At 40.9% G+C, this 21,920-nt stretch overlaps 1 protein-coding gene across 6 annotated transcripts in view; it reads left to right on the plus strand.

Annotated features, from left to right (window-relative positions):
* The window catches only part of Akap7 (A-kinase anchoring protein 7), a 133,853-nt gene that overhangs the window by 12,505 nt on the left and 99,428 nt on the right, over positions 1-21,920 (plus strand). For all 6 annotated transcript variants that reach the window (XM_085689451.2, XM_085689435.2, XM_085689445.2 and 3 more), the window contains exons 3-5: positions 7,088-7,227; positions 17,743-17,879; positions 21,313-21,473. In XM_085689451.2, coding sequence (XP_085545577.2) covers positions 7,088-7,227; positions 17,743-17,879; positions 21,313-21,473 — 438 coding nt within the window. The remainder of the gene's footprint in view (positions 1-7,087; positions 7,228-17,742; positions 17,880-21,312; positions 21,474-21,920) is intronic.

A 21,920-nucleotide genomic window follows, 5' to 3' on the forward strand; every position in this document is an offset into this window, starting at 1 on the left:
TTGGGTATATGTAGGCACTTTGCTATAGACTGAGAGTGTCCATCCACCCGTCCATGAACCAGACAAACATGATCAATTCAGCCAGTCCCTTAGAGCTTCAATCTACAAACTTTATGTAACCAATACTGTTGGAAACACCAAGATAGAAATTTCATGTCACTGTGGAAATAGAACTATACATGACGACTGGGATTCTGTCCTCTGCAAAGGTGATAGATGTCCCTATGATCCAGGAACAGGAGATGAAACCTGTTCACTGTCCAGCTGTCGGTTCATCTGACTGCCCATATCTTATCCATAGTTTATATATCAGAACAGTTTACAGTAGGTATGACTAATGAGATCCTTCCAGAATCCCCAAGAACAATGTTTCGTAGCCTCTGTGGCCTTAGGACTACTGAGGAGAGCAGTGACCGCCATGCACCAGAAAGAAGGACCGGTGCTTTGGAACTTGTGTTTCCTTCATGCTTTGGAAAAAATGGCTGCTTCTGCTTAGCTTGGACCTTGGGAAGGGTGGCCTTGATGCAAGCAGATTTTTTTTCTTCTTTTCTTTTTGGCAGGATTTGGTATAGTTTTTACTAGAACAATGGTAAATGTAAAAGTCATATGTAAGATGGGACTTCGGCCAGTCTACTGAAATCTGTTCTTAACTATGAAGCATTATAGCACTCTTAGATATTAGAGGTCTCAGGAGCTTTAAAGCTATTTGAATGTTAGCTGTATTCCAAACCACAGAGTAGAAGATTTCTTCTGTGGAAAGATGGGTTTCAGATTCTAAGCTTCAGTTCATGTGTGGGTCCAGTGGGGGAAGGGGAGAAACAGAACTGGGTCTTCAGTTTTGATTATTAATTTTCTTATTGTGTGATTTTGGTCATTTGAACTGTGTGAGACTTTAACTGTAATAGGCAGATTGTAGTTCCTTCTTGCTTGCCTCATGTTGATGCTGTACAGATCAAAAGGCAAAATGTGTATAAGAAAGGAGCTAAACATACAGCAGTGTACAAGTGTTTCTTTTGGCTAGGTAGTGGAGGTGCACGCCTTTAATCTCAGTACTTGGGAGGCTGAGGCAGGTGGATCTCTGTGAGTTCAAGGCCAGCCTATCTCAACAAACCAAAAAGAAAAAAAAGCCTTTCTTTTCTCTGTGTGTATACAGTTGTGTATGCTGGTACACATGTGTGCTTGTGGAGGCAAGAAATTGACATTGAGTGTCTTTTTTGTAATTTTTAAAATAATTTATTTAACTTTATTTTATGTGCATTGGTGTGAAGGAGTCAGATCCCCTGGAACTGGAGTTACAAACAGTTGTGAGCTGCCATGTGGGTGCTGGGAATCAGAACCCAACCTCTGGAAGAGCAGCGAGTGCTTTTGACTGCCGAGCCACCTCTCCAGCCCCAGTGTTTCTTTTTATCCCTTTCTACCCACTTTCTACCTTTATTAATTAATTAATACATTAATTTTGAGATAGTCTCTAACTGATTCTGCGACTAGCACATTCAGCTGGGCTGGCTGGGCAGGAAGCTCTAGGCTTGTCCCTGCTTCCCAGCCCTGGGGTCATAGTTATGTCCTGCTGTGCCTGGCTTTGATGTGGTGCCCAGGATTAAGTGCAGGTCCTCATGCTTCAGCAAGAAGCACTTTCCCCACAGAACCATACAAAACTTTGAAAACTAACTCTCAGTTGTTTGACTGCCACTCATCTTTTTCTCTGGTGTCTTAAGACTGGATTTCCCTGTGTAGCAGCTTTGCCTGGCCTGGAACTTCCGTAGACAAGGCTGTCCTCGAACGCACAGAGATCTGCCTGCCTCTGCTTCCCAAGAGTTGGGATTAAAGATGAGTGGGCCCCCCATCTCTTATTTTTAATAGTAGCCTTTCATCCCTTACAATATAAAGGAACAGGTAGAAAATTTGTTAGCTAGAGACTGTTAACTAGTCTTTTTGTGTGTGTGTGTGTGTGTGTGTGTGTGTGTGTGTGTGAAATATATAAGAACTAGGAGGGGTTTTGTTTGTTTGTTTTGTAGACTTTTTTAGTTTTTTGAGACAGGATTTCTGTGTGTAGTCCTGGCTTCCCTGAAACTCACTCTTTGACCAGGCTGACCTCGAGCAAGCTCAGAGATTCACCTGCCTCTTCCTCCAGAGTACTGGGATTAACGGCATGCAACCACTGCCTGGCAGAACTAGGAGATTTTAAAAATTAAATTAAACATTTGAATTATACATATGTATATAACTGAGTGAGGGTTTGGGCATTTGTGTATGGTTCCTGTGGAACCTGCAGTTGGCGTCAGCTTTGTTGGAACTGGAGTTACAGGCAGTTGCCAACCCTCTGATGTGGGTGCTGGAAGTGAACCTACTTGGCTTTCTGCTGCGTTTATGACCCTGCAGACTTAATCAGTCTTCTGGTGCTGTGTAGACAACAGCCTTAAAACTCCACGTGGCTGGGACAAGCTGGTGGTCCTTGGTTTTCTTGGGGTGTGGGAACTGAGAGGTCACTGCTTAGAGGTTCTTGCTGACAGCAACTCTGAGAGAACCACAAGGAGAACAGTGCTAAGGAGAACATCTGGGAAGTGTACCCCTTGCCAGAGGAAACATTTCTCCTGATATTTTAGATGCTGATGTCTCCTTTTAGAGATGATATCTCTCTCAGTGTGCATGAAGACATTTTTTTTCTGGGTCTGGTTGACTGAAATAGGTTTTGATTTTTTTTTTTTTAGGGAGAATTGTATTTATCCAAGAGGATAGTTTATTAGAAATATATAGGAATATTAAATGCTTTTGAGTATTGTGATCAAATATAACAATGCAAGATATCCTTAGGTCTTGCAATAGGAAGGGCGCTAGTTAGTTCCCAACCTCTTAGCCCCGAAATAATCACACAGAAACTGTATTAATTAAATCACTGCTTGTCCCATTAGCTCTAGATTCTTATTGGCTAACTCTTACATCTTAATTTAACCCATTTCTATTAATCTGTGTATTGCCATATGGCTGTGGCTCACCGGGTGAAGTTCTGACTGGCGTTTGTCTCTGACATGTGTATGTGTGTGTGTGGGGGGGTGCGGGGGAGCTACATGGCTTCTCCTGACTCCTCTCTTCTTTCTCCCAGCATTCAGTTTAGTTTTCCCTGCCTAGCTAAGTTCTGCCCTGCTATAGGTCCAAAGCAGCATACAGAGAGAAATCCCACATCACTTAGGGTTATTTACTAGAACTCAAAGATAGATAATAAGTAAACCATAAGTACATATATGAAAGAAAATCTCATACATGGTGAAGAGCTACAGCAGAATGGATCACACCTTTGGCTGCTGGTTAGGCATGTTCCAGCAGTCAAATCTAGCTTGAGTGAGGGGGGCGTCAGGACTTGTGGGTTTCTTCTCCCTATAAGAGAATACATTGTGGCTCAATTGGCTAGAAACCCAGGAAGCATCCGGAAAATGTTTGGTGTTGCTGTTCTTTGCCACTGACTGTAGAGTGGGAGTCATTTTGTTGATAGGAATAGTCCAGCCTGCTTCCCACAGGAGATGGGGGAGAGCTTTAGTTTCACTGATTATGGTAATCTAGATCATCAATTCTAAACAATAAAGCAACATTCTAAAAATTATACTTTTTTCTTTGTGTGGATATATTTGTATGTCTGCATATATATAGGTAGATAAGTATATGTATGAGTGTGTGCATGCCAAAACACACATGTGGAGGTCAGAGGCCAACTTGAGGGAATCTGTTCTCTCTCTTCTCTGTGTAGGTCCTGGGAATTGAACTCAGACTATCAGACTTGGTGGCAAGCACCCTTACCTGTTGAGCTATCTCTCCAGCCTACATTTAAATCAAGATTCAAAAGAAAATATTTGAGAGTTGGTTTCTAGTTACATGGCTTTCCTAAATGTGAAATTCAGTTTTATAGAAGCTGCTAATCCTTATTTTATTGAAGGAGGAGGGCCTGCTTGTTCGTCCCGGCCGCCAGGCAAGCTTAGCCCTGAAGTAAGCACACAAAAACTGAATAAATCACTGCTTGGCCCATTAGCTCTAACTTTTAGTGGCTAACTCTTACAATTTAATTTAACCCATCTCCGTTAATCTGTGCATTACCACGAAGTCGTGGCCTACCAGCAAAGTTTTAGCACATCTATCTCTGGTGGCGGCTCCATGGTGTCTCTCTCTCCACCTTCCTTCTCCCAGCATTCAGTTCAGTTTTCCCTGCTTACCTAAATTCTGCCTTATCAACAGGTAAAGGCAGTTTCTTTATTCATTAACAAAGAAAAGCAGCACACAGACAGAAGGACCTCCTACACCATTTTATGTCTTCAAAATTCATTTTGTTCATGTGTGTGTCTGTTTTGAGACCGTCTCCTGACCCTCAGAGCAGCTTCATAATCACTATGTAGTTAAGACTGGCCTGAACTTCTCTGATCCTCCTACCCTCATAAGCATTGGAACATAAGCATCCATTACCATGCCGGGCTTCTTCACACAGTGTTCTAATATAACTGTTGGGGATTTTGAGATAGAAGAAATGACCATTTTATTATCTATTAACTAGTTAAGGCATATCTTGAAAAATTTAAAATATAAAACAAAAAATTATCTATTTTTTTGTATAGAAAAGATTTATCTTATTATATACAGATCTCAGTGATTATGCTGTGTCAGTTAAAAAGAGATAAATTGTGTTCTGTGTCCTTTATATAATTCGTTGGGAAGACAAATGCTGCATACAGTAATGTGTCCTGCATAATGAATGGCTATGCTCTGAGACTAGGCTATTTATTTTTTATAATGTAATTCTTTATTGATTCTTTGGAGTTTCACATGATGCACCCCATTCCTGCTCACCTCCCAGTCCCTCCATACCCTCCCTTCACCCTGCAGCATCCTCCCCAAAGAAACCACCCATTCCCAAATCAATTTAAAACAACACACATACACAACACTACCTGACCCTCTATCTTTCCAACACCTCTTTTCTCATCGTAGTGCACTGGGTGCTGCTGTGTGTCACTCAGTAGACCCTTTTGTCCAGTCAGCCACACCCACAACATGTTCATTGCAGTGAGTCATTGGTCTGGTTCAAGTCCTCTGGCACACCATCATCACTGGACCGTCACCAAACTCCTCTCAGATATCCTGTTGTTGCCCTGAGTCTTAGACATCCCGTGGTTATCATTCTACAGGACCAGTCCCTTCAAGCACTGCAGCAGGCCATAGATGGAGTAGATGTCAGGGTGGGCTGACCCATTAGGCTATTATTATTTGTTTGTCTGAACATCATAGAGAATGCTGCCAACTCAGACTCAGACGGTTGGTGTAGCCCCGGTTGGCCTTGAACTCAGTAGCTTTCCTGTCTTAGCCTTCCCAAGTGCTGGAATTGCAATGAACAGAGTCACTCCCAGCCTACTTGAAAGATTGTTATCTTCTTAAGTAACAAGAAAGGAAACATCAAAACAAACTCTAATTTATTCTCAGCATTTTAATTAAGAGCAAGTGTGGAAACAATCAACCCACAATAACAGATGGAGTATTTAATTAAATTAAATTAATTTCTCTTCTAATTCACTCCTTTGTAGTTTTTGAATGAATAAATAGAATTGAGGAGAAATTAAATAATTTACATAAGATGACACGTGGTGCTTTGGTTAAAAAAAATCTGTGGTTGAGAAAGTAATGGCCCTTGTCAATGGCATCAAGTTTATCAGTGCACAATAAAAGTCTACGAAAGTTATTATGAAAATTAACAAGTATAATAAATTAAGTTTATGGGTTTGCAAGCTATATTTCCATGGATGACTTTTTGCTAATCAGTAAAATTACTATAAATAATCTGGTGAAAGATCCAGGGCAGACAGCCAAAGTTTTTTTCACTTTGTGACCTCAAGTCATCAGTTTTATCGGTAAACTAGATGATTATATAAATATTTGCTTTTTATCTTTTCATGTGAAAGCAAGCAAATGGAATAACAGCAAAATGTGCTTCGGAACACAGACAGTGTTTCCAGAGTTGGGAGGAAAATGACGTCAGGAAGTGAGAAAGCAGAGAGATGCTGTGTTTTGGTTCTTCAGATAAACTTGGTAAATACCAAGAAGATCCTATAAACAAGAGAAAGCATGACAGTGGCTCCCAGTGTCACAGGTGGATTGTGTCAACAGGGCACTGCATTAAAGGCAGAAAACCTAAAACACACTATATGGGTCTAAAATTGTACCATGTGCACATGAGTGATTATTTTTTAGAATAATGGTTCTCTGACTTCTCTAGAGGTAACTGAATTCTGGTTTTAATTTTTTCTTTTTAGAATCATTATGAACTGGTGGGTTTGATCATATCTGATAAAATTCACACTACTAAATTTTTTTATTCAATTTGATGCTCACATTGTCTCCTCTTTAACCTATGGAAAGATTTATGAGTTGACATTAGAGCCTGTCTGACATGATCCACTTGCTACAATTTGGATCATGAATATCCTCAGTGGCCTGAGTACTAGGTCACCAGTTTTGCTGGGAAGTGGTGGGACATTGTACTAGGAGGAAGTGGGCTAGCAGAAGGAAGTTAGGTCACAGGGAATGGGTGAAATAAGCAAATACAAACCAACCAACCAACAATCTACTTTCGTAGTGGTAGAAAAACCATGATGCCAGACATAGTGGCTCATGCTCATAGTCCTGAACTTGGTGGCCTAAGAAGGGATATTGGTTTACATAGCAAGACCCTTCCTCAAAAAACAAAACAAAAACAATGAGAAAAAAAAACAACCCTTTGGCATGTAGTAGAGAATGCTTGTTAGTGTTGCCCTACCTAAGGTATAAATCTGCCTGGCCTCCTTTTGTAAATAAAGTTTTATTGGGACACAGCTATATCCTTTGATTTGTTTTGTGAGAGTTAGGTAGCTGCAAGACAGACCCTGTGGTCTGCAAAGCTCGAACCATTTACAATTTTGTTCTTTATGGAAATTCTTGCTGACTCTTGCTTTACATTTGAAAATGACAATTATACATGATTGCTGCTTATTATGTATACTGTATGACTTCTTCCTTTTTAAACTAGGTTATCTTTGTTTAAATATGTGAGACACTTTCTCACTTTGTTTTCCTCTAGTCACTGACATACTTCAAACAAATTCAAAGAGAAGCAAAGAAAATGAAGGCATCAAGAATGAGCACATAAAGAAGAGAAAAAAACCCTCAAAAGATTATCAACCCAACTATTTCTTGTCTGTTCCGATCATCAACAGAAAGGTGATAGTCTCTTAAGAACCTTTTACTATGAAGTTTTATTCTAGACTATCTTTAAAGTGTACTAAATGTTTGTCAGTTTGGTTGCTTTGAGATTCTAGCAATCTTTGATAACATTTAGTAATGCATAATTCAAATGTTTAATTTAAATTTTAAAATCTCCTAGTTCTGCCAGGCGGTGGTTGTATGCCTTTAATTCCAGTGGAGAAATTTCTCATCTAAGTTATAGAAAGTTATTTACACAATAGTTATGATTATTTAAATATTTTTTCAAATTTAATGATAACATGGCCAGGAGGAAGTAAGACCCTTGGCGACCAAATGGTAGACAGAAGACATCAACTTCCTTGAAGACATGACTTGTGTCCAGAAGAGAAACCAGGTTTTTTTTTTTTAAATTATTATTTGTTGCTTAGAGATCATTTCATTAAAGCCTTCCAATGTGTTCAGATACGAGGGAGATATGAGGGTAATCAGATTGTGATACCTGCAAGCCCACAGGGTTGATTTGGTTGATCTAAAAGCCATACTCCCAGGTCCCTGTCAAGATCATTTCCAAAGTCTTGCTTAGTGGAGGAGACCCCGAGAAGCAGAGAGCAGCGAGCATGCGGGAGGAGAGGATGCTCAAGCCTTTGGAAAGATAGGAAACGGGGCGTCTTACTTCACGGGCCTTCATATGATGGGCATCTTTGCAGTGTTGTTTCTTTAAACATTCTTTGTTGCCGAGTAGGTTGAGTATCCCTTGCTCACAATGCCAGAGACCAGGAATGTGACATGTTTTGGGTTAGTCGGTTATTTGTATGTACATGATGAATCTTGGGGTGAGATCCAAGTCTAAGCAGGGAGCGTCTGTTCCTCATACTTAGCCTTTTCACATAGCCTAAAGGTAATTTAATGCATGGTTCCCAGTGCTTCTGGGTCTTGACTACAACTGGATGATATCAGATATGAAAAATTTCCTTTGTATTGTGTTTTGTATTTGAATCATTTTAGATTTTAAATTTTTGGATGAGGAATACTCAACCTATTCTAAATTAAGATTGCATATCAAATTCAGTATAAATCTATTAAAATCTGAAAAATCAGTGTTGTATAGATACAATGGAACCAGTCAGTGATTTCATACTGAGATTTTTTTTTCTATATAGCTTTTGGAGCCTGTCTTAGAACTTGCTCTGTAGATCAGGCTGATCTAGAACTCATAGAGATTCATCTACCTCTGCCTCCCAAGTGCTTGGATTAAAGGCGTGTGCCACCACTGCCCAGCGAGATATTCTTAAGATAGAAAAAAAATTACTATATCTAATTAGAACTAATGCTGTGATGTGGGAATGAAAGCACCTGGGAAGAATACATCCTTCACAAGACTGATTGCCTTTACATTTCAGCCTCAGGTCACGGCCAGGTCCGAATCTCACTCTGACTCTACATACTCTCTTTGGCCAGTGGTTCTCAACCTAGGGTTGCAACCTCTTTGGGTATCAAATGGAATCACATTTCACAGAAATCACCTTAGACCATTGGAAAACACAGATATTTACAAAATTCATAACTAGCAAAATTACAGTTATGAAGTAGCAATGAGAATAATTTTATGGTTGGGAGTCGCCACAGTATGAGGAACTGTAATAAAGGGTTGCAGCATTAGGAAGATTAGGGACTATTGGACTCGGAAGTCTATTAGTGTTGATGAGGATTCAACCCAGGGTCATATATTTGCTAGGTTCGTGCTCTACCACTAAGATATAATCTAATCTGAGACCTGTGAAGTATTTTAAGTCAAATAAATGAACACCAGAGAAAAACAAACTAAGTTTTGTTGGCTCATTCTAAGAAGTACTCCATCTTTGAGATAGAGTTTAAGTACAGATACGACACCTTAAGGAGAGAAAAATGACCTCGGATTCATGTGATGGGTTTTCTAGCAGTAAGGTAGTCCTTGGAAGTGTTTAGGTGACACCCAGCAGAGTATGAGCTGTTGCACATCATCTTTAGTTTTTTGTCCATTGTTTGCCTTGGTTTCCTCTTGCTTTAGGGCTGTGTACACATGGACAGTAGGCCAGAGCAGGAAGCGAAGCTCTGTTGCTTTAGTGGACAGATGGAAGCCCGGCTGCAGGAGAAAACCAAGTGGTAGACAGCTGGAGTGACTTCCCTGAAGACACATGACTTCTGGCTAGCAGAGAAGCCAAGTTTGGTTTTGATTCGTTGCTTAGTGACCATTCCACTAAAGAGTCTCCCAGTGTGTTTAGGTATGAGGGTAATCAGGTTTTGATACCTGTCAGCCCACTGATCACCAGGATTGATTTGATTGATCTAGATGGCTAGGCAGGTGCCTCTTCCTCCCTCACCACCCCGACTGCATCCCTTCCTAAACCGTGTGGTTGGTGAAAAAGAAAGACCTTGACAACGTCTTTGTCAAGGGTATGAGTGGCTTTCAACATGTTTAATTTGCACTTCTCTGCCTTAACTAGGCATTTCATTTTATTGATTGATTGTACCTGTGGTTTTACTTAGAGGGCCTCTTAATGTCAGGGATGTGCTGTGCCACTAAACTGTATCCCCAGTGCTCTTCTTACTTTCCTGTTGAGAGAGGGCCTCATTTTATTGTCTATGCTGGTCTTGGACCTGTGACCTCCCTGCTCAGCCTCCTGGGGAGCTGGGATTCCATGCCTAGGCCCAAGAGGCCATTGGGTTTATATTTCTCCTTTCATGCTTCTGTTCTTTGCATCCATCCTCGGGTATCTCCACCCCCTCGCTGTCAGTGCTTGACTCCTTGCTTTTCCAGTGAGGGTTGGTGGGGGGATGGGTGGGATACAGAGTGGGGAGAAAGGGCCAAGTGGAATAAGGCAGAGGAACTCCTCCTGTCTTCCACAGGATGTGGTCCACAGGGCAGGAAGGAGGAAGAATGATGGAGTCCTGTGTGGCTTAGAGTTCACAGACCTGGTAACCTGCCACCAGTCTTACAAACTCTTCTGGGTCAGGTGACTAGATTCTGAGTTTCAGCTTGGTCAGGGGATAGGTCTAACCTCAAATGCTTATTTTCCAGGCCCCATGCTGCACACCCCACCCGCCTGCTTACTTCAGGCTTTCCCCATTGACACCGGGATAGAGATGTACTCTGAACCCCCTTTAAAGAAGGCTGTTCTGGTCTTCCCCACTTCAGCCCCTTTTTCTCTCTGAGCCTCTCCTCTTCTTGACCAGGTCGCCTTCCCTCTTCTCATTCCATTATTCCATTCTTAGTTAGAGGTCGTTATAGTTCCTGATTGTTATTCTTGCAGTTTAATTTTTTTTTTTAACAAGATGTTTTATTGTGTTCTTAGTGCTTAGACAGGTGTTTTCCAGGAAAGAGTAGGTGCCGGTATTTACTGGCATTTACACACACAGCTTCCCTTCCCACTGTCATTTCAGGGACCTAAGAACATTTCCACCATACCAAGCTACAATCAGATCTCTCTCTCTTTTTTTTTAAGTGTGGTGCTAGGGTTTGAACTCAGATCTTCACATATCCCAGACAAATGTTTCAGTCCTAGCCTGGAAAGTCTTAAAAGTAATAAATACAAATACTGATTTTGTAATGTAATATGAATAACAACTGATTTTAGGGGGGTTGCGTGCCTTATAGCTATGGGCAGTGCAGCTTAGTTTAATGCTGCTGTCTTGGAAGACTTACTTTCTGGAGCGATCAGTTTATCATGCTTACATGCGAATAATGCGAGAGAAGACATAAGAACTAGACAAGAAGAGGACATATGTATCAATTCTTTTGCAAAGCTTTTCATTTGTCTGTTTTAAAGTATCTAATGTTCACTTTCCTTTTAAACGACTTATGAGGCTGGGTAGGAAGGCCTGGGAAAGAAGGCCCGTTTGTCACATTGTTTCAATGGAAGAATGTATTCCAAGTTCCAGTTTAGTGACCTGCAAACAGGCTCTTGGGAGCCAGTACATTCACAATGAGTTGCTCTACTTTTGGCCTCAGCTTCTTGGCACCCAGTTTTAAAGAAAAAAAAAAGAGAGAGAGAGAGAGAGAGAGAAAGCATTCAGAATTACATGGCTCTTTGATTTCAAACATGTTTTGAGTAGTTTATAATTCTTTGTTGTGGAAATTCTTCATTTCATGTTTTTAAGAAGTAGGATTGGTAAATACATTAGAATTGAAGCGAGGTAATATCCTGACTGGTAGCGGAGGAGTATGTGTTTTGCGGTTAACATGTAATTACATTTTAGTTTAAGAGAAGGAAAAGATTTGATGGCTTGTGATAAAGCTTGTTCTTTAATGGCTATGGCTGTATAATTATTTATCTGACTGTTGCCCATGTGTGGTTTTATGTGCTTTCATATGAGAGGTAATATGTTGTCTCCGTAACAAAGTAGCTGAGATTACTGATTCATAACGAGAAATGCTATTTTGGCTCCCAGCTATTTTGGCTCCCAGGTTTGGAAGTTGCAGTCTTTGATGGATTGGCATTACTTTGGGGCCTAAGGCAAGACAACACCACAGCTTGGAGCTTGTGGTGGAATGAAACGTCTTTCTTGGCAAAAGATAGAGGATTGAATTTGGGTACGGAAATCCCTTCAAGGACGCTCCACCAGTGACCCACTGACCTCTTTACTAGGCTCTTAAGGAGTCACATTTCAAAAGTGCCACCCTGGGTACTAAGGCACTGACAACATGGGCCTTTGGGGGGCGATCATGATCAGAACTATTGCAAAGAAATCAGCATTGAAAGGCAGGCAAGAACTCATCAGGAGCTGCTGAAATCAGGAGTATACTAATTTTAGAATGATTATTTTTGTATGCTAATGGACAAATTTCCTTCAGGACTTTTAAAAGCATTTAATGTCACGCTTCTTCATTTTTGTAATGTGAAAGCTGCTAGTCTTAATGAAATATGGGAGATTAGTGAATTCAGTCCTAAAAATAGAAAAGTATTTGAAAAAGAACACTTTTCTGTTTAAGGCTGATCATTTTAATTTTATTCCACTATTGCTAAAGTATTAGTTCTTCAAATACTTTTCATGGTTGTTGACAGGCAATGAGAGTATTTAGTGTATTTTACTTGCATTTATGTCCGTGTATCACATGCATGTCCAGTGCCTGTAGAGACCAGAAGAGGGCATCAGACCCCTGGGTCTGGAGTTACAGATCGCTGTGAGCTGCCATGTGGGTGCTGAGAATCTGATTCAGGGAGAGAGCCAGTGCTCTCAATCTCTGAGGCATCTCTCTAGCCCCTGAGAGTATTTAGCTATGAAAAAAGTTGAGTGGCATGTATATCACATGCATTTTTCCTCTTGTCTCAGAAATGAAACCTAGGATATCGTGTATGCTAGGCAATATACTACCAGTGAGTTGTCCCCAACGTCCTAGATAGCATCCTGACAAAATTCTAATAACTCTTAACAAGGCAACAGACTTAGCAATGATATGCTAAGCTTAGCAATGATATGCTAAGCTAGCAATGATATGCTAGCAATGATATGCTAGCAACTTGGAAGACTTCTAAAACCAAGGTTACAAGGTGAGGTCAAAGATAGTCTTCTATGGTGTACTAGAATATAACATGTCTCTTTTGTAGAAGCATGCTAATTTATGCCATTTTTAAAACTTACATATATGTTGAGTTAATTAGAAAGTTTCAAAGATGTGTAGATGACTTTTCTAATTGCATCAGTGTAGGCTTTTGGACTATGACGTAGTGGTGATATTTATCAGATGAGGGTCTGCTTTTCAGTTAACTCAGTGAGTAGAATATGTAAGATTTCAGTAAAGTATTTGTAGACGTTTCTGTTAGTGTCACTGTTAGGATTGGTTTAGAGATGTATTTTGTGCAGTTATGCTAGTGGTGGGGGATTAGGATGATGGATAAGGTTCAATGGTGTGGGAAAATTTTAAACTGTGACTCTAAAAATTAGTTTCTTTTAATAACATGCAGTTAAGATTCTGGAGTGTTTTTATTGTCTTTTAAAGATTGTATTTAGGAATAAAAAGCATTTAAAAAGTCTTAAGATGGTATCAGGGATTCTATAAATTAATTGGAAACATCAAAGCATGGTTAGAAATGTGTGACTTGTTTAGATTCGCTTTTACAATTTCATAGATTTGAGGTTAATCCTATATTACAAGTATCATGTGACTTCATGGAAATAATAGTCTTCAAAGCATTTTACAGTTTTTGATTTTTAGTTTTACAATTACTAGACAGTTCAAAGGCACACATGGTCTGAAACCATCTCACCATGCAAGACGTTGCACTAAAATGCTGAAGATGAGCATGAAGCCCAATTTATTTGACCTAAAAACTTGTTCCTAGTTATCTTCTCATTGAGAGGGTTCTGGCAGAATATTTATAAGTTGATATAAAGGGAAAACCATCAGGAAGACATTTGGACCAAGACCTGGAGTGCCCTCCAACTCCACAGAAACCTCTCTGTAACCTCTAAGCTGTCAGTCAAGGGAACCCTTGGACTGTCTTCACTCTTCCATGTGAGTGGGAAATTCCTACAGTCAGATTGGGACCTAAGCAATGGACCATTTCTTGATAGATCTGAAGTTTCTCTATGGCGACCTTTCGATGCTGGCAGAGTACATGCTGTAGGAGAAGAACTGAGTTATTTCAGATTATGTTTTGGTAGGGAACATAGTATCAGATTCTCTGCATGTTAAGTAAATGAATTTTCCCTAGAATTGCAAGACTGACAGTGTAATGCTTGAGACAGATAAGATGGGCCGTTAGTGAACCCATAGGGCTTATGCTGCTATGTGTGTATGCAGCAGTGTGTACTGCTGATCATTAAAGGCAAAAATACTGGCTTTCATCTACCGGAATACCACAGAAGGAAAAACAGAGGTCCATTGTGTGAACTGGTTAGAAACTGCAGACACATCAGATAACAGTGTTAGGGTCCAGAACCACCAAGAATCCTAGAATTATAATTTCATTTATTGCAGATAAGTAGACAGAAACCTGGTTCCTCTTAGGTTTTTACTTAGTAGGACTGGAGTACCTCAGGCAATAGTTGGTAGGAGCTATAGCATGACCTAGTCTTGACACCCACCCCTCCCCCATGCAATCAGTGACAGTCTGTGGACTGTCTACAGCTTTAGGGAGTGGGGCAATTGAAGCAATGGCCAGTCTACTTGAATATTTTATACCTCAACTTTTTCCTATGCTTGTTGAAGAGGAAACCCATAAGTGGCTGGGGTTTTAGAGAGGCCTGGGTTTCTATTTTATCAGCTTCTGTTTGTGAGGAACAGAGTAGCCCTTAGACCCCAGAGAGTCAGGGAACTCTGGAAAGTTTTCTTTCCCCTCAGGTTAGAAATCTCTTTCCATCCCTCTGTCACACAGTCAGAAGGTGTACTTTACTGAGAGGGGTGCAGAAGACCTGGGAACTGGCCACACAGAGATTCTCTGGATTTGATTTGAACCCCATCCTCTCCCACTTTTTTTATACAGAGGGATTTGTTGATTTACTATAGCCGAGTGTAAAGCAGGGCGGGTGGCTTCGTTTTCTTCCAGTAGTGTGTGCATGATTTCCTCCACTGATTTTGGTCTTGTCCATGCTTATGAAGGTGTGTGTTACTGGCAGTAATATAGTGACCCCATCAGCGTTGACCTTTCTTTCAATAACCGAGGGTTCACCTGATGGAGATATGTCCATACAAAAGGCACAGTTTCTTTGGGAGACTGGTAGCATAATGGGCAGTCTCTTTTCTTTTAGTGTGACTGTATAGTGGTGACAGAAATCTATAGGTTCAGGGTTTCTTGGTTTCTCTTGAGGTAAGACTTGAGGCAAAAACCTCTTGGTCTTTGTCTCTATAGCTTTTTTCAGTCACAAGGACATGAGGCTCTGCATTCTTTTTCTTATTTATTTTTGTTATATTTTGTTTAGCGTGTGTATGTGTGTATGTGTGTGTGTGTGTGTGTGTGTGTGTGTGTGTGTGTGTGTGTACATCTGGTGACCAGAGAAAGCTTGTAGGAGTCATTCTCTTCTTCCAGCTTTTGGATCATGGGGACTGGACTCAGGTTCTCAGGGCTGGTGACAGGTACCTTCACTCATGGATAGCGCTGGTCCTCATCTTGTCCTTTTAAACTGTTTGGCTGCGGTTCAGTCTTAGGTTTCTCTGCAGGTCACCAAGTCCTCTGACAAACATCCATAAAAGTCATTTCAGTAAGAAATACTACTGCCTTGAGTCTGGTTAACTTTGGTGTGTGAAGTTTCTATTTATTGGTTAGATTTTCTTCTTTTGTAATAGCAAGGTTTATAGAATTAAAAAGAGAAACACTCAAGCTGTGTTTTTAATGAAAATGTTTAACGAGCAAGAGTTTTAATCTAGCACTGCGATCGGAGTGAGTCATCTATTTGTTTTCCTGCTTACATGATTGAATAATAGACCATTCAGTCTTCTGCGGACAACAAGGGGAATAGCCCGCGTAGGCCTTTCAGCTGTGTTTCAGGCCTAGAAGCACCGTTGGAAGAGCAGTCGGTATTTTACTCAGGCAAATTCTACCTGCTGGGACTATAATGGGCCTGGTGCCTTCCTTAGTTTGCTGCTTCAGTGTCCCTTGAGGTCCCTGAGGTCCTCCTTTGAGGTCTGCTTCTGCCACTAAACTCTTAGAGGAAAACCTTGTGCCCAGTATCATTATTTTTAAGTTTGAGAAAGGAACAATTTGTGAATCGGGGACACCAGACTTAAAAGAGGTTTAGTCAGAGGCAGGTATTTATAGAAAAAATGTGGGAGTAAAATAGAGAAGTTGATTGCGCGTACAGATTTGCCTTTTATGGGTCACCTTGTCAGAACACCCCTAGTCACATCATCATCGTATGCTAGTTGGACGCTTATGATTGGCTGAGCTTAATTTGTGTTTCTAACAAAATCAGAAATGACTAGAAATGACTCGAGTCAATTTTTGCTGATTTTTTTTTCTTTTTCAGTTTAAGCTGAGTTGAGGCTATTTTTTAATCTCCTTGGACAATTTTCAAGTTTCAGTTTACCATGGTCTATGGAGATGGGTATAGGAGCTAGGAGCTAGGAAATGGCCTCATGGAGAGAGATGGACGTTGTTCTGACCACAGAAAGTACAGTGGGAATTTGTAACACAGAACAAGGATTAAGTCAGTGGGTAGAACATTGCTAAGAAGAAACATGGCTTGACAGAAGCACTGTCAAAGGCAGGCCACAGGGAAGGTGGTCAGGATACCAAGGATGGGAGATTTTCTCCCAAAGTGAGTTCACAAGATTCTTACTCAGAATGGGTTCTACAAGAACAAAGGAGAGCCAGTGGGGCCCAATTAAGCAGTGGACTTGGAACCTGATTCAAGGAGAAAGTTCTAGGTCCCAGGACAGTGTCTTATGATTTGCTCAGTACATTCCACAAATAATGGGGCCATTGTTGAGGATAACACAGCAGCTCCAGAATCAGAGCAGCCTGCTATGCTCAGGGCCCGAGCTCTCCTCACCCCTCCCTTTTCTGTTTTGTTTTACTGGCTGCTGTCTCTATTGCCTGCCTAACGTTTCCTTTTCTTTTAATAATTCTGCTGCCCCAAGGCTTTTACGAATTCTCTCAGGCCTCTCTCTGGGCTTGCTATTTTCCTTCAGATTGCTCTCCAGTGCGCTGGGCTAGCACTTTACAGCTGGGCTAGCGTCTGTGGCTCTAACAGGAAGTGGAGGAGGGAGATACATCCTGCCTCTTCCTGTTCCAGAGGAACCGGCCCTGAGAGGGAAGACAGATGAGCAGCCTGGCCTGCTGACTTTCTCCTGGTGCATACTGTCATAGTTTGGGTTTACTTCAGTTTTGTCTCCGTGGTTATGTCCCACCCCTCACAAGTCAGGAAAAAAATGCCAGCAGTCATTCTTACTGGAATTCCTCCTATCCCAGAGAATCTTAAAAGCAGTGAGGAATAGGTCCAGCTATTCACTGTGGGACAGATAAATATTACTTCTAACAGGAATGGAATGTTGTCTGCTGATTTGGCCTTTCTCTGGAAGAATAAAGCTTTTTTTCTTAGGAATGGTCATGATTAGTGAGTCAGACGCTTGGTACAAGGGCCCATTTCTAAAAGGATGTGCAGCCGTAGGGACTTTTCCCACTCAGTCTGCAAAGTAAGAGTGTTGCGCTCAGGGCCTGTCAGAGGGACACACATTTCGTGATTGTGTAAATGTGTATAGTGTTTCAGGCCATCCCGGTCAGCTCTCTAGCAAGTGTGAGAACAAGCAGAGGTTATGCCTTTGGTTGTGGAAGTTTGATGTCACTTTAGTTTTGGTAGTTTCTCGCTTATATTTCGTTCTTTTTGTTTGGTTTTGTTTTACGAGACAGGGTTTCTCTGTGTAACAGTCCTAGCTGTCCTGGAACTCATTCTGTAGACCAGGTTGGCCTTGAACTCACAGAGATCTGCTTGCCTCTGCCTCCTGAGTGCTGGAATGAAAGGCGTGCGCCACCACCGTCCAGCAATTTTTCTTATTGATTTAAAATTTGCCTTATAAATTTTTTGCTTACTTATATTTCTTTTTTTTATAATTAGATTACAGCAGGAATTAAGGTCTTGCAAAATACGATACTACAACAGGATAAACGACTGGCCAAAGCCATGGTTGGTGATGGTTCCTTTCATATCACCTTGCTGGTGATGCAGCTATTGAATGAAGATGAAGTAAACACGTGAGTAATGTGTCTTTCTTGAATATTATGTTCCAAATTATTACTCTACTGTGAGTAAATACAGACGAGCCCAAGGGGGCTTTGAGATTCTGAAGAAATATTCTTTATCATGATTATCCTGATTGACAGTCATTGTACAGAGTTGGGTTTTTTTGTTTTTTTTTTATGTAACATAGGCTAGCCTCAAACTTGATGTATCAAGTGTGGTCTTGGACTTGTGATTCTCTGGCCTTAGCTGCCTCAGTGCTGAGGTTTCAGACACATTCCACTATAGTCTGTTTACATTTTTATTTTTTCGAGACAAATGTAGCCTTGACTGCCCTGGAGATTACCCTATAGACCAGGCTGGCCTCAAACTCTTAAGAGATCCACCTGCCTCTGGCCCCCACCCCAGTGCTAGGGCTAAGATGTGCACTACACTGCCCTGCTTGTGTAAATATTCTTTCTTTCTTTAATTTTTAATTTATTTTTTTATTGTTTTTGTAAAAATATTCTTAGTTCAGATATTTTTCACTTCATTGTTATCAGTGGTATTCCTTGGTTATACAGATGTGTTGCCTCTGTTAATTATGCAAACTACTCTGGAGTCTGATTCTAGAGTCTAGATTGAGACTCTAGGTGACAATTCTGGAACTATGGCATAACCACCTTTTATTAGCAGTCTGACTTAAACTTGCTGTCCCAGTAAATAGTGCTAACACCAAGCAGAGCCCTTAGCGTGTTGCCCAGCATGTAGTAGGCACTTACTCTCAGCTGTCTGTCATTAGAGCTGTCGTTTTCCTGGGGCGAGGTGGACAGTTTCCACTTCAGCTTGCCTTGGTCATTCTTAGTGCCATGGTCTTCCATTCCACACCTCCTGTCCCCCCTCTCCCCACTCCTTAAAGGTTGACGAGAAGTTAGTGATTACAAGGGTGCAGAATTCCTTGCTGTCTCCTATGGAGTTCGGGGGGCCTTACATTCAAGCTTGGGCTCTTTGGAAAACAAAAGCAGGGAGGAACTGCAGATTGTTTGTGTTTCTGCCTTGGCCCAGTTGGCTCCCGGGGGAATGAAAAGCAAGGCTTGATTGGGAAAGAGAGTGAGAAAAAGATAGACTAAGAGAGGGAAAACAAACAGCAGCCATTTGCAACCGGCCACAGACGATGACTCTCTTGTTAAGTTCTTGACCGTCCCACGGAAAACCAGCAGTTTTCAAGGACAGAGAGAAAGAGATTTTATTTGTTTTCTTTCAGTTTATCACTCTACCACTCATATAAAACAAATGCTTTCGTGGTTTTCAGAGAAGACAAACCAGGGATGGGGGATAGGTGAGGAAGAGGAGTCTCAGCTTGGCCCTCTAAAAGCAGAACGGGTGGGGTGTGTCTTCTCTGTGCATGTAGTTGTAGCTGTATATGGAGAGGTTTATTTACAGAATTGGCTATGGCCCTGAATGAAGTTAGGGGCATTGGACTTGGGCTGTGGGCACAGAGGTACAGGGAGAAATGCTGGTGTCCACAGAGCGCTTCTGCAGTCCTGCCTTGTCGTCAGAACGTGACTGTGAATTATGTGCATGGAATCAGTTCAGTGCTGTGCGGAGATTAATTTAGAAATATGAAAGCACTACAAAAATCTATTTTTTCACTTATTTGTTCGGGGAACAGGATAATTCAATGATAGTTTTGTTAGAAGGAAGTTTGAAAATCCTCTCCGTACCGCCCATGCTCATTTCTTTCTTAAGTAACTGCTGCCCTCTAGTGAGTTTAAGTTTTTTTCATAAGAAGGTGTACCCACCAGAATGCTTTTCAAGATGTAATTGATCATAAATTTAAAACCAGGCAAAACTTGACAATGTCTAAGTCAAAATATAAAGAGAAATAAAGATTTGAAACACAAAGTGGTCCTAAGTGAACACAGGCTAAACAGCTATAACAAGCATGTCGTCTTAGTTGGGAAGTACAATTAAACTTATACTTAATTTGAGTCCAAGTACAATAAATCATGTTAATAAAGACATTGTATTTTAAGAGATAATGCCTAATTAAGTTTTTGTAGAATCTATTGGAAACATTAAGTCCTATTTGAGTAAGGGTTAGTACTTATATTTTTAAAAATCCGAGACTTGGGCTGGGGACATGGTTTAGCTGGTAGAATGCTTACCTACTCTGTCATCCTAACACCTGGGAGGTGGTGGCAGGGTGGCCAAAAGTTCAGAGTCATCCTTCTTCACATGAGAGCCGGCCTCAAAATGCTACCCCTAGAAACAAACCAAAACAATGCTCTTGTGTGTGGTAAAATGCTGGCAAAACCTAACAGTGCTCTTGTGTGTGGTAAATTGTTCTGGAATGTATCATTATTTAAGACAATTAGTAAAAAATGGAGTCTTTTTTTTTTTTTTTTGAGTTGTAGCCCTCTTTTTTCCTGAGGTCCTGGAGGTCGAATCTACTCATACATAGCAGGCAAGTGAGTAGCCCCAGCACTTTGAATTACACAGGTAAATTTTTTTCGGTCAGCAATTTCTTTTTGTTTGTTTTTTTTAATTTTTATTTTTTGAGGCAAGGTCTTACAGTACTCCAGGTCTTATGTAGTCCAGGTTGTCTTCAAGTTTGCAGTCCTCCAGTGAGTCTCCAGAGTGCTTTGTTTACAGAAGTTTCCTGATGATTAATGATCATGACCACAGCAACACTTTCTTTCTTTCTTTCTTTCTTTTTTTTCTGATACAGGATTTTTCGGTAGCTTTGGGGCCTGTCCTGGAACTAGCTCTTGTAGACCAGGCTGGCCTTGAACTCACAGAGATCCACCTACCTCTGCCTTCCGAGTGCTGGGATTAAAAGGCGTGGGCCACCACTGCCTGGCCTCACAGTAACACTTATAAAGGAAAATATTTAATTGGGACTGGCTTACAATTTTAGAGGTTTAGTCCACTGTCATTATGGCAGGAAACATGTGGCATGTAGGCAGAAATGGTGCTGGAAAAGGAGCTGAGAGTTACGTCTTGATCAGCAGGAAACAGGAAGTGGTCTGAGACCCTGGGCATGGTTTGGGCATATAAGACCTCAAAGCCCACCTTCACAGTGACACACTTACTCCAGCAAAGCCACACTTACTTCAGCAAGGCCACGCCTCCTAATAGTGACACTCCCTGTGGACCAAGCATTCACACATATGAATCTGTAGGGGCCATTCCTATTCAAACCACCGTAAGTATCTACTTTTATATCTTTAATAGTAATTATAATTAGGGAAAGACTTATTCACCTCTTCTATACTTATTTAAAAATTAATATTGGTTTTAGCCCCAGGTTAAAGCTAAAAGCTATTTTGAATTTTGAAATAATGAATATATATGTATACACACATATACATATATATATAATTTAACTTTTAAAAACTGGATTTGTTTCTTATTTGGTTTTGTCTTTTACTTACCATGTTGTTGAAAAATATTGTCTCTCACTAGTGGTACTGATGCCCTTTTGGAACTGAAGCCATTCATCGAGGAAATCCTTCAAGGGAGGCACCTGACTTTGCCCTTCCAGGGGGTTGACACTTTCCGAAGTCAGGTTGGCTTTGTGAAGTTATTAGATGGAGATCATGTTAATACCCTTACGGAGATAGCAGGTAAGACAGACAGCGCTGTACTCAGGAAATCTCCTGTGTGTTTTCCCAGTGGTTGTCATAGAGATCTGGTGTCCTTGAATTTGGGGAGCTAGCATAACCTCACTTTGCACATGAACTGCTTTGGTGTTGGTTATTTAAGTAGCGGCTAAAAGTGGGGTAAGTTCTCTTGAGGACATTGTTAATTCTGGAGCTTTCCAGAGAAGACACTAGACTGGCGTCAAGTATGAACTGTAAGTCCAAAGGGTCTCTTTGCTTTTCATGAGATTTGAGATATAATTGATAAGTATTGAAACTGATGAATATTGAACAAATGAGTGACCATCACTGTGCTCCTATTCAGAGGCTTGTGGGAATTGTCATCTCTATTATAGAGAGCCAATCAATGGATCAGCCACGTTCTCATTTCTATAGCTCCCTTCTCCACTTTACTGAGGAGGCTATAATTTA

Source organism: Myodes glareolus, chromosome 1, assembly GCF_982192425.1.
Source record: "Myodes glareolus chromosome 1, mMyoGla1.1, whole genome shotgun sequence".
Taxonomy (NCBI): Eukaryota; Metazoa; Chordata; class Mammalia; order Rodentia; family Cricetidae; genus Myodes; species Myodes glareolus.